Source organism: Gossypium arboreum, chromosome 5 (assembly GCF_025698485.1).
Source record: "Gossypium arboreum isolate Shixiya-1 chromosome 5, ASM2569848v2, whole genome shotgun sequence".
In the NCBI taxonomy this organism is placed as follows: domain Eukaryota; kingdom Viridiplantae; phylum Streptophyta; class Magnoliopsida; order Malvales; family Malvaceae; genus Gossypium; species Gossypium arboreum.
In genome coordinates this window covers 36949950-36966059 of record NC_069074.1, presented here as the reverse complement: position 1 = coordinate 36966059, position 16110 = coordinate 36949950, and the positions used below count along the sequence as shown (strand labels likewise).

Below are 16110 nucleotides of genomic sequence, written 5' to 3'. Positions count from 1 at the left end.
GCCTTACGTAACTCAACGCCACTATTACACTAACTTTATTCAGTTTAATTGTAATTTTAATCCCTCTACTTTATAATCGCAAGACAAAGCAACCACAGAATTAAGAATATGTCAGTCGATTGGTGGAGTGAATTGGGAAGGTGCGGGAAATTGGAGTAGGGGGAGGGACGGTGGGAAGAGAGGGAGGGATCGGAGAGCGATGGTAGGGGGAGGGAGATGAGAGGGAGGGAAAATGACAGTTCCGTTATGTCTCTAAGGGAAAATGGTTAGGATGACTGGTTTGATAGTGACTTAGTTGAAAATTTAGTGACTGTTTTATTATTGGAATTAAAACTCAGTGACTATTAATGCAATTTACCCTTAATTTATTTACATAACACGGTTGAATCTTTCCGCTAAATTGTTGATTTGAAATTTAATTGTTTAATAATTTGTATTTTGAAATTAAAAAAATAACAGTTCAATTTGTATACAATAAATTAATAAAATTTATCTATTTACTAATTAGATTAATTTTTATAAAATTTTATAAAATATAAATATTAAATTTTGATAAAGTAAAATAAATAAATAAATTTTATAAAATAAATGGACAAAAATCATATTTTAGACTCACTTGGTAAAAGTATTAAGAAAGTTTTTATATTTAGGAGTGGATTATATTTTTACTCTACTGAAAAATATGTAAATTAACCTTTAGACATTTTGAAATGTATAAATTAACTCATTCATTAAATTTTATCGGTCAAATGATAACATTATATATTAATATAAATGATTAATTATTAATTTGATCCTTAAACTATAGTTAAAATATTATTTTGATTTTAAATTTTTTTCTTAACAATAATGCTTAAAAGTAAAAAAGGGTTAAATCATAAAATTTATCAATTAAATGATGATGCGGAAATGGTGGACCAATCAACAAATGTTGATATTATTATGTTTTAACTTTTGCCATTTCTTATAAAATTCTAGCCCAATTACATTTTTACACATGGTAATAAAAATTTAAAAATACATTTTAATATTTTAAAATCAAAATTAATTTTAGAATCCTCATTCTTCTTCTTAAGTTACTCACAAAACCTTGAAAATATCGATGCTAAACCATTGGAAAACACTAAAACACGAGAGATTGAATGGTTGTTTCTAAGATTTTTCTTTCTTTTTTTTTTCTAACCTTTGGAGTGTGAAAAGATTAAAAGTCATTAAAAAAAATCCTTTTAGCAACTGAACAACGAAGAAGATGAAACAATGCTATGAGTTTTTTGTTAATATTTTCAGATTTCTAAAAATTATTTTTCTTTTCTTTTCAAGATTTAATGATTTAAAAATGTAACTTTTTATTTTTAATATTTTTCAACTTTTTTAAAATTATTATTAATAAAATTTTAAAAAATTAAACTAATATTTTAATTATAGTTCGATGACTAAGTTAATAATTAACCATTTAAATTAACATATCATATTATCATTTAACAAATAAAATTTAACTTAAAAATTAATTTATATGTTTCAAATATATAAAATTAATTTACTTATTTTTAATAAAACTTAAAATATAATCGGTTTCTATATACAAAACTTCTCTTATACTTTTACCGGCCCACTTTATTTGATCAGCTTTCACCGTTCGCCCACCGAACTAAAATAATATTAATTCTTATTTTAAATATTAAAAAAATACTTTTTGTTATTTTATTCAAATTTCGGGAACGGACCCGCCCCTTGCGCTTCATTTGTTGTTCCAAGATGGCCCTCATGTGGTCAAAAGCCTAAAACATCTGGTAATTTTACTATTTTATTTGATTAAACATCCTTTTTAAATTTCAAATTTTAATAAATTGGTACTTAATTAATAAAAGTAATTTAATTTCTACACTTTTTGAAAAAAAGCAATTACAGATAATTAATAACGACTTTAATTATTTTTGCATAACACTTGTTGAATTTTTGTTAGTAAAATTTTTAAAAATCTTGACTTAAATGCTAAAAAACCCAATAAAATAATTAAAAATTAATTAAATTCTTAATTAAAAACTGTAATAAATTAAGTTATTGAAATATAGATCTCTATCCATATTCCTAATAAGTGTTAATTGATGACGTGATAATTAATATAGCAATTGATGTGAAAAATATAATAATGTAATTGGTGATGTTGGTGTTTTACGTGAAAATACTTACTCGAATAGTTTAATTGATTTTTAATTATTTTACAATTGTTTAATTGATTTTAGAAATTATAGAAATTTATTAAAATATAAAATCTATAAAAATAAATAATTATAAAATTATAAAAGCAGCAGTAATTTTTAAAATCAATATTTAATACTTTTAATGATTCATATACTTTATATAAAAAAACACATTTTCCATATTAATCCAAAACATTCATATTTTTTAAAAAAGAAAAGAAATACTACTATATAATAATTAGGTTAAAAATTAATATAAATTTTAGTAAATAGTCATTTTAAAATTAAAAAGTAGTAAATATAATAGTTAGTATTTAGTTTATAGGAATGTGCCTCCTTTTTTATTTTTACAAGTAAATTAAAAATTCACATGTGTTTTATATTTTAATATTTTATGTTTTATAAAACATTTTCATCACCTTAATATTATTTGTGGAGTTTAAAATTTCACAAATATCAAATATTATAATAAATCTTAATTTCAAATTTTGAAAAATTTTAGGATAAATTTTGCTACTAGTCCATATACTTTGTAAAAGTTGTGAATTTAATCATATTTTAATTGGATCATTTTAGCTCCTATACTTTACAAAATTTAAAATTTCAATACTAGCCAAATGATACCAAATAATTTCATTCAATTTCATTTAGTTGTTTTTAAAATTTAATGCGGCAAACATATTAACATATATGTAATATTATGTTAATTTGTTATTTCCATAGATTAGTCAATAAAAATTCAATTAATGGATTAATGGCTATAATCTTTCATCAATATTGAAATTTTAAAATTCAAAAGTATACGGGCATGAAATATGATCAAATTGGAGCATATGAGTTAAATAACTGTATGCATAGTAAAGATTAGTAATTGAATTTAATCAAACAAATTTAACTTATTGTTTAAGTCATGACCAAAAATTAAAAATTTCAAAAGTACAAAGAATAAAATTAAATATTTCAAAAATACAAAATTAAAATTGATTAAATTAAAATATAATTATTAAATTCAAAACTTTCATAAATTACATGTAATAGCAGAATTTAATTGAAATTTAAATATTGTACGAAATAATTATAATAAATTAATAATTGAATAAAAATAATTTATTTTTAATTATAAATATTAAGCAAAAGAAAACCATCGTCGTGGCAGCATTATACCCATTCGGATAAAAGTAAAATAAAATAGAAGGAAAGCAAAATCTCTGACTGCTAATCTAGAAATTGATTGAATTATTTTATTTTGAAACTCGATCATTGAATTTTGACCGTTGATTTCATTTGTTCTCTTTTCAATCTTTGTTTGATGGAAGTCCGACCCAATCAAACGGTGGACAATTCGCCGACCACGCCGCAACAGCATCAACGCCATGCAGCTGCCGCTTCATCTAAACAACCCGTTTCCACTACCAACGCCGTTGACACCACTTCCGTTTCTCAAAGGTACAGAAGTGTCTTTTTTTTTTCTTTTACATTTTCTGTTTGGTTCCTGCGAAAATATGACGAAGGAAAACGAAAGAACAAAAGGAATTTTAAAAAATAATCTTGGGTTTTCTTTTTGATTATATAGAAAATATTGGAAATGAAATGAAGTCGTTTCTTTCTTGGGTTTTCCTTTTTCTGTTTTCATTTTCCGGGAAAATTCGTTTCTATTTGTTTTCTTGGCTCTAGTTTCTTTCATGTTTAACTCGGTGAAGTAGTGTCTTAACTCTGTTTTAGCGTAGTAACTGGATGGCCTTTTATTTGTTTTTATTTTTTTAGTTTCAGGCTGTAAAACAATAGAAAGTTTGGAATTTAACTTGTAAAGGTTTAAAATTTTTCTTTTTTCTGGAAAATTTTATTCATTTTTCAGGTAATTGTTTGGTTGCCTAGAAATTTATGGAAAAGTTAATAATACAAATAATAATATTTTTTAATGATTCTTTTAATTTTAAAATTTAATTGAGTTCATCTTATAAGGGTTTACTGGGTTTACTGCAATTAATATTTTTGCAGGCTTCAAAAGGAGCTGATGGCTCTCATGGTATGTGAATATTTTCTACTGCTTTTATATTCAAAACTATTTTGTTTTTGTATATTTTATTATATCATAATCGTGTTTAAGATATTTCATTTTATATATTTTAATAAATGAATAATTCGTATTATATAGATTTGGACATATTAGTGTCCGTATTATATAGGTCTTGGTCTTTGGTATGTTTAAATGATCTATACAAGGATAAAGGCGCCTAATGTTGAAGATTAGTAGCTTAGTTTTCTCTGGATTGGCCATTGGAGGATGGGGAATTTGAACTCGGGAATATCGTTTATGGAGGAAATGTTTGGTTACCGATTAAGCTGGTGGTATAATACAGTGTGTAAACCTTAACTCTGTCTAAGAGTTTCGTATGTTTCATTGTACATCGTGTATTGTGCCTGCGGCATATTTCTAGAAAATAGACCTGCCTAACTTGAAATGAGTATTTTTTTATGAGATCGTATGTGGTTTTGATGTTTTGGGTTACAATGGTTGACTGACTTGAGTGGATGCTGATGTGCACCTGAGCACACATGTACATTTTCTAGTATGCATGTATTCAGAAGCACACAAATGCATTTGATTCTATGTTGCTCTGCCTTTTTATTTTTCTTGAAGTATCTGTGCATGGGTATGAGGATATGATTCTCTAAGGACTCTCACAATACATGTTAATCTTGAAAAGAAATAGATATACCCGTGTCTGACATTCACATTCCGAGTAAGATAGATTCAATTTAATTAGAGAATAGAGATAGTGTCAAATGACTCACAGACAAAAACCTATCAGACTTCAAGTTACTAGCACACAGTAAGCCCCGTGTCCAAGTAACATATGATATTGTCTTTTGCTGCAGATGTGTGGAGGTGATCTTGGAGTGTCGGCATTTCCAGAAGGCGAAAGCATTTTCACATGGATTGGTACAATTGAGGGTGGAAAGGGAACTATGTACGAAGGTTTATCATACAAGCTTTCCTTGCATTTCACGTCAGAATATCCTTTCAAGCCACCTCAAGTAAAGTTTGAGACAATGTGCTTTCATCCCAATGTTGACCAGTTTGGTAATATTTGCCTTGACATTCTTCAGGTATCATTTCGACTTTGTGTATATTGTAAAACTTTATGATGCCAATGATTGTATGATGAGATTAAGACAAAAGAATATTTCCAGTTTCCGTCTCTTTTACTTTCATGTTTACCGATGTTGTTGTGATACTCTCAAATTCTTTGTTTATATAATTACAGGATAAGTGGTCTTCAGCTTATGATTGTAGAACCATTCTTTTGTCAATTCAAAGTTTACTAGGAGGTCTGCTAGCTCTTCCCTACTAGTTTGATTCTATGTTACTCGGACTCGGGTATGAATGCTGGCTATGGGTATGTATCCAACATGGAAATGCTCACTTCTTTTAGAAGTTTTTCCCATACCTATATAGAGATGTGTTGGAACGGATAATGGACACTAGTGCTTCGTGAAAATGAAGAGAGTTAGAGTAACATAGGTTTGACCTATAAAACTGATGGACTCTTAGTTCCACTAATTGTTTACGAACTTTCTTACCTGCAGAGCCAAATCCCGAGAGTCCGCTCAACACCTATGCCGCAGCACTGTGGAACAATAAAGAAGGTAAAAAAAATTAGGTCTTTTTTAAGTCAGTGCTAGGTTTCCTCTTTGAACTGAACTGATCGACTGCACACTTAAAGCAACAAATCAACTTTTGCAATGCTGTGAAACTTAACTATATTGCTAACAGATTCACTATGAATTTTCCCTTGTTTTCCAGATTACAAAAAAATGGTCCAAGAACAATATTTTGGTGGAAAAGCGTATGAGAGCTGATATGTAGAGCCCCTTCTTCGGAGGCCAGCATGTCGTTTTTATGGTTGAATTTGTTGATAAAGCTCCGAGGTAAGAGAAATATAATTCGGAGTTTAACAGCAGTGGCCTCAATCAATGTACATTCGGGTTTACTATCCGATTCAATTTTATACATTGTTAGAAAAGAAACACAGAAACTTGAATAAATATGTATGTTTTCTTTGCAAAGTGAATAAATATGTATGTTATGTACTGCAATATGGAATTGTCAATTGGATTTTGAGCTTTTAAGCATGATAATGATATGGTAGATATTTATCCAAACCTATTTAGGCCTCAATAGAGCCCAGGATGGTCCAAGCTTGTTTAAATCGATTTATATTATATTTTTAATTTATTTTTAGTAATTTAATAATTTCCTTTTATTAAGTTTAACTATAATTTATTCAGCATATTTCTAGGGCAAACTACACTCAAAAGGTGATTAACGGTCACTCATATTTAAAATGTTATAAAATGATCATTAAATTATTTGAAAGTTTTTATTTAAGTTATTGGACTATTAAAATTATTGTTGTATAGTCTTCTCCATCTGTACCATTTATACCAATTGAAAGTTTTCTTCTTTTTTTATTCTCCTGTTTAGTTTTTTTTTTTATTAAATAATTTTGAATTTCATGAATTTGTGAGAAAAAATAATCCAATAACTTTCTTCTCTGATCTCCAATAATGATTGTCAGAGGTATGTTCTTTTATTAGTTGATGTGTACTAATTCATCATACCAATTGTAGAATTATCGTTTAGAGTTCATTAGTCGGACTTAAAACGTCTTTTAACAACTTAATGATTTAAATAAAATTTTTTGAATAGTTAATAACTTAAATGAAACTTACTAATAGTAAAATGATTATTTTGTAACTTTTAAAGTTGAGTTATCAAAATGTAGAATTACTAATAATTTAATAACTTTAAGCGTAGTTTACCTATTTTAAATATTTATTATATAATATGGTATGAGTAAACATGATGAAAAATTTCACGTCCATTATTCATGCATACGTTGTACTATTAAAAATAATAATAAATTTATCCGAGTGAGTAAATAATATTTTATTGAAATAAAAATTAAATATTAAAGATAAGAGAGTTGAATGATTGATAAGAGTATTATAGGATGTAATAAAAAATGACACTTGTTACTATATCAATTCATTGATAAAATTTAAAACATTAATATATCAAATAAATATTTAGAATATAATGATATTTTTAAAATTTTACATGAAATGTAAAATAATAAAAACATCTTCGTATTATAAAAAATAAGTTTTTAATAAATCTGTAATTAAATTTAATAGTGAGTAACATCAACTTTATAAATAATGATATAAATATCTTTTATTATTGAAAAATAACCCAAATTGCGTCGGACAGTCGGAATTTAATAAAAAGCAACTCAAAGCTCGATATTTGCGAATTAGACCTCCCTGATTAAATGAATAATCCCTATGTAAAATGAATCTCGTAAGAGTAAGAGGGCCAATGAATGTGCACATGTAGGGATAATTGGATTATTTTAGTATGAATAAAGAATTAAAAGCAAAAACGAAATCAACAAGTTGTAACTTATTTTTATCAATCAATACCAAATTATGTGCCTTATGTTTCCATTGACTAAATCTAATATATATATATATATATATATATATATATTAAAGCTACATGAAATCACAACGTTAAATACAATTATAGGTTCAAAATTGAGATATTATTCCTTCAATTATTTATATAAATCATTACTTCTAGATTATTCTCTCTTTCTTTTCTTTTTTAATTTTTGGTTGATTCTTTTACTTTTCCCTATGATGAATTGAGACATAATGGAACAAATTAATAATGACAAAAAGAGCTTTGATTAATCCAATAGCAATCAATGTAAACAAAAAAAAACCCTAGTTTATATAAATTCGAGATTTAAATCTACAAAAAATGGGTTTCTTGTAAATATGAAATCTTGGGAAGATCCCAAGTTTATTATGTTAAGTGTAAGTTATAATTTTATTTAATATTTGGATTTTTTGCTAGAATTTGCATGGGATTTGCCCAATGTGAAAGGAAGAGGAAGTTAGGAAACAGCTATGAAACACCCCATGTTCCTTATTTAATTTTGTGGTATGTTTCTTATATCTCTATTTATTTACCAAATTATTGAAAATAAAATTGGAAGGTTTTAAATTCCTCTTTGATGTTTGTTTAGGGGCCATAAATTTGTGTTGATAAGCTATTTTAAATAATTGATTCTCGCCTTAGATAGAGTACAAAATGCACCCATAAAAAAATGTTTTTGTTTTCTTCATATTACATTTTAGTCACTTACATTTGAAATGTTACTTTTAGTCATTTATATTAATATATTGTAACATTTTAATCACTGAGCCGTTAATTGTCATTAATGGTGTAATGGTAAGCTGACGTGACACGTTAAATCACCATTTTAAACAAAAAATTTAGGTTAAATTATATAATTGGTCTCCATATTTTTTCATTTTGAGCAAATTTTTTTATGTTCTTTTTTCATTCTCTTCTACTTCTCCCTCTATTTTTCTCCCTTCTCCATCTCTTTTAATGTAAAAGAAAAAAACTGAATTGCCCAAAATGAAAAAATTATAGGGACCAATTGTATAATTTAACCTAAATTTTTTTGTTTGAGATGATGGTTTAACATGCTAAGTTAGCTTATCGTTACATCATTAATGGAAATTAACACTTAGTGACTAAAATGTAATATTTCAAATATAAGTGATTAAAATGTAACATGAAAGAAACAAAAGTAACTTTTTAACAATTTACCCTAAAAATATATTTGTTTGGAAATATGAATAAAAATTCGAGTATATCCATATTTAAGTACAATAATTTCCAAATCCCATATTAAGAAACTTAATATCTGCTATGATATATACGGAAAGACTTGAATCCATACTGATTAGGTGATTTTATGAACCAAAATTGTGAAATTGATTATAACCTTATCAATATAATGCAAATTTTTCATATGCACATATTCATATCTCACAATTATCCAATTTTTTTTTTTTTAAATGCAACTAGGCTGAGGAGACATGGAGACAAAACCATAATCAAATTGGGCCTACAGAAGCCTATGTTACCTCCATTACATACAAATACAACCTGTTGTGTTCTCAAGTTTTGTTTGTAATTTCTTTCCTACACTACCAACGAATCCACCCTTTCTTGTATTATACATTGTTGAATGCCAAAAAAGTAAAAGCCAACAACTTCATTATTTTAATGCCATATTACAATTTCGACAGAATAAAAAAAAATCTTTTCAAATTTGTATGTTTTTGAACTAAATCTATATTTTACCATGTTCTAAGTGTAAGAATTAAGGAAGTTGAGTGCAGATGCGGTTGGTTTTTTTTTTTTTTTTAAATTTAATTCCATTTTGGATTCCAATAAAACTAAATCATGTATATGTGCTCTGAACCTTGGTTTCCTGTTATTTATTGCAACTGTGTCATAACTTCATAAAATAAAAAGAACCTTTATGAATTTATATTGTTTAATTACTTCTTTTAAGCTAAAACCGACCAGTTTTGGGGGATTTTTTAGTTAAAATAAACATAATTGATCTGGTTATTTTCGTGCATTTCAAGATGTCCAATTTCATATATTTATGGATATTTAATTTTTTTTAATATTATAAATTACTCAATATAAAAATGAATATTTAAATTTATATATTTTAATTATTATTTGCAATGAATTTAAAGTGGACATGACAATTAGTTTTTGAATCCGAGAAAATTTATTGGAGGAGAGAAATTTACCTTTATTCAAACCATGGATTGATGGGTTTACTTGAGGTATACAAAAGTTAAAACTTGCAAATTGATAAGATGGATTCTACGTGAAAATGAATGGTATAAGATAAATACTTATGATACTGTCTGCAAGGTATTTGAGAATGCTTCAGTAGGTGGATTAATCCACGACCAACATGGGATGCAGATTGCTGGTTTCTCAAGGAATGTTAGTTGTTGTTCAATTCTCAATGCTAAACTTTGGGGTGCACTGGAAGGTCTCCAAGTAGTCTAGAATCTCGAGCTGAAATGAGTAATTCTTGAGATGGATGTACTAAAGCTATTCAAGTAATTCAAGCAAATGTAGTTGATTAACATTTTTAAGTTGTGATACAAGCCATTAAGAATCTATTACAACTTTCTTGGATGGTTGAGCACAACAAAATACTTAATTAAGCTATGGTTTTATCCTTGTTTTTGTAAAAAAAAAATGAATCTAGTTTGCTTTTATAGATAATTGATTATAGTATTCAAATCTTGATTGGGTTTGTAATCTAAAAAAAAATCCATTCAAAATTTAAAATAATATTAAGAAGTTAAAATTTTATTCTATATTATTATTTATATGGTTTCCTAGTTAAGTTATAAAAAATACAATTGATTTGAAATAATTAAAATAATATCCAAAATGGAGCCATTTAACCTTCAATTCAGCTTTAATATAATGTAAAAAGGGTAGAAAAGTTCCGTACTAAGCATACCTCAGGTCTACATCAGATCTGAATCTTAAATGTCAAGATCAATAACGAATTAACTATTTTCCCATAGGTCAAATGCTTCCAAGTTTTGACTTTCAACTTAACTGTCTGAAATCCGAATCTTTACATTTTTCAAAGGAAAGAAAAAAAATAAAAATGGGTTCAAAGCCTGAAACCATTCTTGTTCCTTCCAGTTTCAACTCCACCATTTAACACCTCACTTTTCCAAAAGCTTCACTTACAAAAAAGAAAACCCCCAAAACCATAACACATGCCACTCCAAAAGTGCTATTTTCTGCCACCCATTTCATCTTTCTTCGTTGTCGTTTCTTCCTTGCTCTTTGTTACGGCTTTTGGTTATGGATCACCGGGCCCGATCGCGGCGGCTTTTGGAGAAAATGGGTTCTTTTGTGCCATTGATGCTGGTGGGGAACAACAGATCATTTGTTGGGATAAAACCAACAAGACATCTTCGGTTCCCACTTTCGATTTTGTTCCTTCCATGGCTTCTCTCTCTGGTGGTGAAGGATTTCTCTGCGGCATTACTGCGAACAATTCGCAGGCGTTTTGTTGGGATTTATTGGATTTTGGTATAAATCTTGTTCCTAAAGCTTTTAGATATAATTCTTACTCCCAAATTGCTGCTGGAAAATCTCATGTTTGTGCTATCAAGGGGTCTTATTTTTCAAGTTCTAATGATTTCGGTAATGTGGATTGCTGGGAACTTGATCGATCACTTGGTAAAAGTAATTTTACTACGAGTTCTTTTAGTGATCATTATGTTAACAATGTTATTGTTAAGAACATTGTTTCTGGGGATGGTTTTAGTTGTGGGATTGCTAAGGAAACTGGTTTGATCTTTTGCTGGGGTCCAAAATCCGGTAACTTAGGAATCTTTAATGTGTCTAGTGAGTTTGAGGTTTTAGCTTCTGGGAAAAATTCAATTTGTGGGATTTCTGAGATATCTGGTGAAGTTGAATGTTGGGGTGATTCAAGTGAGTTTGGCCTCCCTCCCCATGGGACTCCATTTGTTAGTTTATCGGCTGGTGGACAGCGTTTTTGCGGCATCCGTGAAGATGATCACGAAATAGAATGCTGGGGAAGGAACATTAATGTTTCTTCAGTTCCAAAGGCTTCTGGTTTCTTGGCTATTGCTTCATCAGATTCCATGACTTGTGGGGTTCGAGAAGTTGACTTGGTTCTTAATTGTTGGGGCACAAACGAACAGTCTTCACTGGACTATAGTCCGCCTTTGCAGCTATGTAGCCCTGGTGTATGCTCTCCGAGCTCATGTGCCGATGGACAGTTTGCTTTCAATGCAAGTATCCTTAATGAGCCGGAGTTGACAAGTTTATGTGCTCAGAATGAGTTGAAAATATGCTTGCCTTGTGGAACGAATTGTTCCATGGGGTACTTCCCTTCAAGTACATGCACTGCCAATGCTGATCGAATATGCACTCCTTGCTCTCTTTGCCAGAGCAGCTCTTGCTGGGATGTATGCGGAGTTCTGTCTTCGTCCGAGTCTCAGCAGCAAGACCAGCAAGAGATAAAAAAGTTGGTGGTCATTATTGGATCTTCTGTATTGGGTTGCTTACTAATTTTTGTTGCTTGTTGCGTTTTCCCCCGAATCATCAAAGCGAGAAGTGAAGGAAAAGGAAGAATCCAGTGCGGTTTTTGCATAGGCAAACCAGTTGCGGAGGCTGATCCCAATCCGAATCCAGTTCCGCCTTTATCTTTAACAACGTATGTTGGAGAGACCCAAGTTTATCGGCTTTCAGAACTGAAAGATGCTACTCATGGATTTAAAGAATTCAGTGAGCTCGGACGAGGGAGCTTCGGTTTCGTATACAAAGCTGTTCTTCCTGATGGAAGGCAAGTAGCAGTCAAGCGAGCTAATGCTGCTACGATAATTCATACCAACAGCCGGGATTTTGAAGCAGAGTTAGAAATACTATGCAATGTAAAGCATACCAATATTGTGAACTTATTAGGCTATTGTGCTGAAATGGGGGAAAGGTTACTCGTATATGAATATATGCCTCACGGTACACTTCATGACCACCTTCACGGCGACCTCTCGCCGTTAGGTTGGGACCTCCGGTTGAAGATTGCATTTCAGGCTTCGAGAGGACTTGAGTATCTTCATAATGAAGTCAGTCCTCCCATCATTCATAGAGATGTGAAGACTTCAAATATACTTTTGGACTCCGAATGGGGTGCAAGGATAGCCGATTTCCGCATAGTAAGTGCCACTACAGACAACGATTTAAGTGGGAACATGGAGGATGATGTTTACAATTTCGGAATCGTTCTACTGGAGATATTAAGTGGAAGGAAAGCTTATGATAGAGACTGCACACCTCCAGGGATTGTTGAGTGGGCATTACCTCTAATAAGGCAAGGAAAGGCAGCAGCCATTATCGACCGCAACATCGCTCTACCGAGAAATGTGGAACCGTTGCTTAAACTGGCAGATTTGGCTGAGCTTTTGTTGAAGGAAAATCCCAGTGAAAGAGCAAGCATGAATAATGTGGTAAGTTCATTAGAGCAAATTGTCAAGTGTGAACTAATCTTGTCATGAAAATTCATATTAATAATGGGGTATGTCTGAAAACTAAGATTATTTGTATTATTCAATGATTCATACTTTTCAATTTTTCCTTTTGGGTTTTATTTTGCTTTGTAACGTGTAGAGTGCAAGAGATTGTAAGTACTGCATATTCCTTCCTTTTTTTCATTTGTTGAGAGTTAAAAGAAGATAAGCTTCCATATGATATTTGTTAACCAGCAATGGTTAGTCAAAAATTGGATGTTTGATATTATTCTATTTCTTTTCTCTTCTGTAAATTCAAATATTGCATATTCGCTTTAATTTTAGTTTATATCCAATATCTAATTTCATAATTCAAATTAGTATTGTTCATACAAATCATGGATTTGTAAATTCTAATCCATATTCATTTCATTTTATTTCTTATATTTTTAATGATTGATGTTTATTTCTATATTTATAATCTATAATATATATAAAAGTAGGAATTTAATCAAAATAAATAAAGAAAAAAGTCTGCAATAGTAATAATTCTTCTACATGAAAAGAAGTTTAAACATAATTTTTTATAATTAAAAATAATTATAATAACTTTTACATAAAATATATAACAAAAAGAAGGTTGTGATAATTCTTTTAACATGGGATAGAATAGAGCTATATCATGAAAAATGTCTAAATATAAAATTATTGATAATTAAAAAATTACGATATTCATACTTTTTTATTGATTTTATTATTTTATGATAAAATTTCAAATCAAAATCCAATGCTTAATTAATCTCATTTTATTTAAAAATTCATACGGTTGATTTTATTACATTTTAAATTTTCCTTAGATTTCTATTATCCTTTTGAAAATAAACTGGGCTTGTATTAAACGAAAGGAGGACCAATACATAAGCAAACCAAAGGCTTTTTACTAGATTATTATAAAAAATTTTATGCACTAAAACAGTGTGGTTGTGAAATTATGTACTAAAATGATATGTGGTGTCTATCTTATAGGTAGCACTATTTTTTTCCTAAAATTTATTTCTTTTATTTTTCTAAAATATTATTCTATTAGTGGTGCCTACTTGATAGGCGGCATTACTTTGTATACATGTTTCAGGTCTAGTATATGCTCGTGTACATATATAGATATAGTGTATAGGGGTGGTGCCTATCTGATAGGCAGCAGTGGTGACCCCTATCTGATAGGCGATACAAATTTATCAATTTTATCATCCTATTTAATGGTCTCATTGAAGAATAGAAGTAGGCTAAAAAAAAAGATAGCGAAAAAGGAAGAAGAGAGGGAGAAGAAAGAAAGGAGAAGAAAAAAGAAGGATATTGTATTTTTTAATAGAATGGATTATGATGAGGATAAATTATTTTGTTAGTGTTGTGTAGTTTGTTTATTGTTATTTTATGTTGTTTTTAATTTATTTTAAAGTTATTTTGTTAGTAAGTTTTGTGAGTGGGTTAATTGTTTGTTTAGGGTTATTGTGATTTATTATGTTATGAATGTAATCTTTTAATATTTTCTAATATATTTGAAAGTTATTTTGTTAGTAACTATTATAAATTAATTGTTAGTTAGTGATGACACAAGAGAAAAATAGATAAGTCTTGAAAATAAAAATAAAAAATTTCATCATAAATATTGGTAGAAATGGTAATAAATCTAATATTGCTTGATGGGAAAATTGCAATATTATAGAATGAAACTAGAACAAGACATCGTTCAATACCTTATTATCGTAAATCAAAAGATGCAAGAAGTGTTATGGAAGAGTCATGAACTGATTAGAAAGAATAAGATGCAATACTTGACCTTTAGAGGGACATTAATAGAATAGAAGCATCAAATCATTCTAGACTAACTTTGGAAGATATTGGTACCACAAACCTATTGGAATATAGTTATATACTTTGTGAAATTTATAATCTCTTATGGAGTAAGGAAAATAGCGAGACAATGTATAGGTTTGCTAAAGTTGACTGGGAAGCAAAATGTGTTTGACATGCCATGGATGGATAAATTAGTTGTTAGGAAATTACCAAGAGAATTTATAAATTTAATACCTGTTATAAAGATTGAAGAGAAAAAAGATCTTGAGGAATTTCCAAATTGGATTGTAGAAGATGAATTTGAAGATAATTCAAAATTTAATATAAAGAATTTCCAAATCGGATTGTAAAAGATCCGGAGCCGGGATATACTGTATGCAACCAAACTGCCGGAGTACTCGATCCTCGTTATACCACTCCACTATCTGAAAATTGATAATTGGTGCGTTAATGCACCACAAGTGTGAGTGAATGTGGGCAGACAAAAGAATAACTGCCGCAATTTTCAATCTCCAATAGGCATCCAGATGAATTGCACAATTAATAACATTGTTAAATTCTAACACATTTCGAGTATGATATACAAAGTAATTACATGTTACAAATATTGGAATAGCTTACCCCTTTCCCGGCATGTTGTTTAATAATCAGATGGTATATCAGAACAGTGTATGACCTCCCGATACCTGGATTGGTACTCCATCTACGAAAACAAATAACATGTTAGAATAATATCATTAGAAAAAATATGTCAATTAATTGTTATAACGGGTAAAATTTTGTCACCTATTCACCAGTGGAAATACATATGCTTGGTGACTAACCGATGCCAAGAATGACATCTGGTAAAGAGCCTAAGATGTAGCAATATGAGGCATCCGCCTATGTCCACGGCAGAAGGCTTTGTGGTCTGACAAAGCTTACGATACAACATAGCCAATACTGCAGAACCTCAACTATACGAGCAGACATTCTGCAAATCAGTTAATAGGGGTAAATACATCAAATGAACCTTGTTGTTGTTTGCATCCAGCATGAGTACACCTTCTATAATATGCATAATATACGCTCGAGCCACGCACATCACCTCTCG

General features: G+C 29.4%; 2 protein-coding genes across 5 annotated transcripts; both read left to right on the top strand.

Annotated features, from left to right (window-relative positions):
- Positions 1 to 3349: 3349 nt before the first annotated feature.
- Positions 3350 to 6281, top strand: LOC108452004 (ubiquitin-conjugating enzyme E2 20-like). Of its 4 annotated transcripts, none has more exons than XR_001866333.2 (6): positions 3350 to 3647; positions 4200 to 4227; positions 5082 to 5312; positions 5471 to 5602; positions 5793 to 5852; positions 6010 to 6079. XR_001866333.2 is itself a non-coding variant. In XM_017749730.2 (6 exons), the coding sequence occupies exons 1-6, from the start codon at positions 3511 to 3513 to the stop codon at positions 6063 to 6065; spliced, it is 576 nt and encodes a 191-aa protein (XP_017605219.1). In that variant the 5' UTR covers positions 3350 to 3510; the 3' UTR covers positions 6066 to 6281. The 4 variants fall into 4 exon arrangements, 3 of the variants coding, with proteins under 3 accessions (XP_017605219.1, XP_052883771.1, XP_052883772.1); XM_017749730.2 differs by having other exon boundaries at positions 5471 to 5534; positions 6010 to 6281; XM_053027811.1 differs by lacking the exon at positions 5471 to 5602 and having other exon boundaries at positions 6010 to 6281.
- Positions 6282 to 10626: 4345 nt separating this feature from the next.
- Positions 10627 to 13284, top strand: LOC108450764 (serine/threonine-protein kinase-like protein CCR2). Its single transcript, XM_017748525.2, has one exon. The coding sequence runs from the start codon at positions 10902 to 10904 to the stop codon at positions 13209 to 13211; it is 2310 nt and encodes a 769-aa protein (XP_017604014.1). The 5' UTR covers positions 10627 to 10901; the 3' UTR covers positions 13212 to 13284.
- Positions 13285 to 16110: the final 2826 nt, after the last annotated feature.

Coding starts and splice junctions, on each gene's coding strand:
- LOC108452004 (XM_017749730.2), top strand. CDS start 3,511: ATGGAAGTCCGACCCAATCAAACGGTGGACAATTCGCCGACCACGCCG. Junction 5,313..5,470: donor TTTGCCTTGACATTCTTCAG/GTATCATTTCGA, acceptor ATATAATTACAG/GATAAGTGGTCTTCAGCTTA. Junction 5,853..6,009: donor ACTGTGGAACAATAAAGAAG/GTAAAAAAAATT, acceptor CTTGTTTTCCAG/ATTACAAAAAAATGGTCCAA.
- LOC108450764 (XM_017748525.2), top strand. CDS start 10,902: ATGCCACTCCAAAAGTGCTATTTTCTGCCACCCATTTCATCTTTCTTC.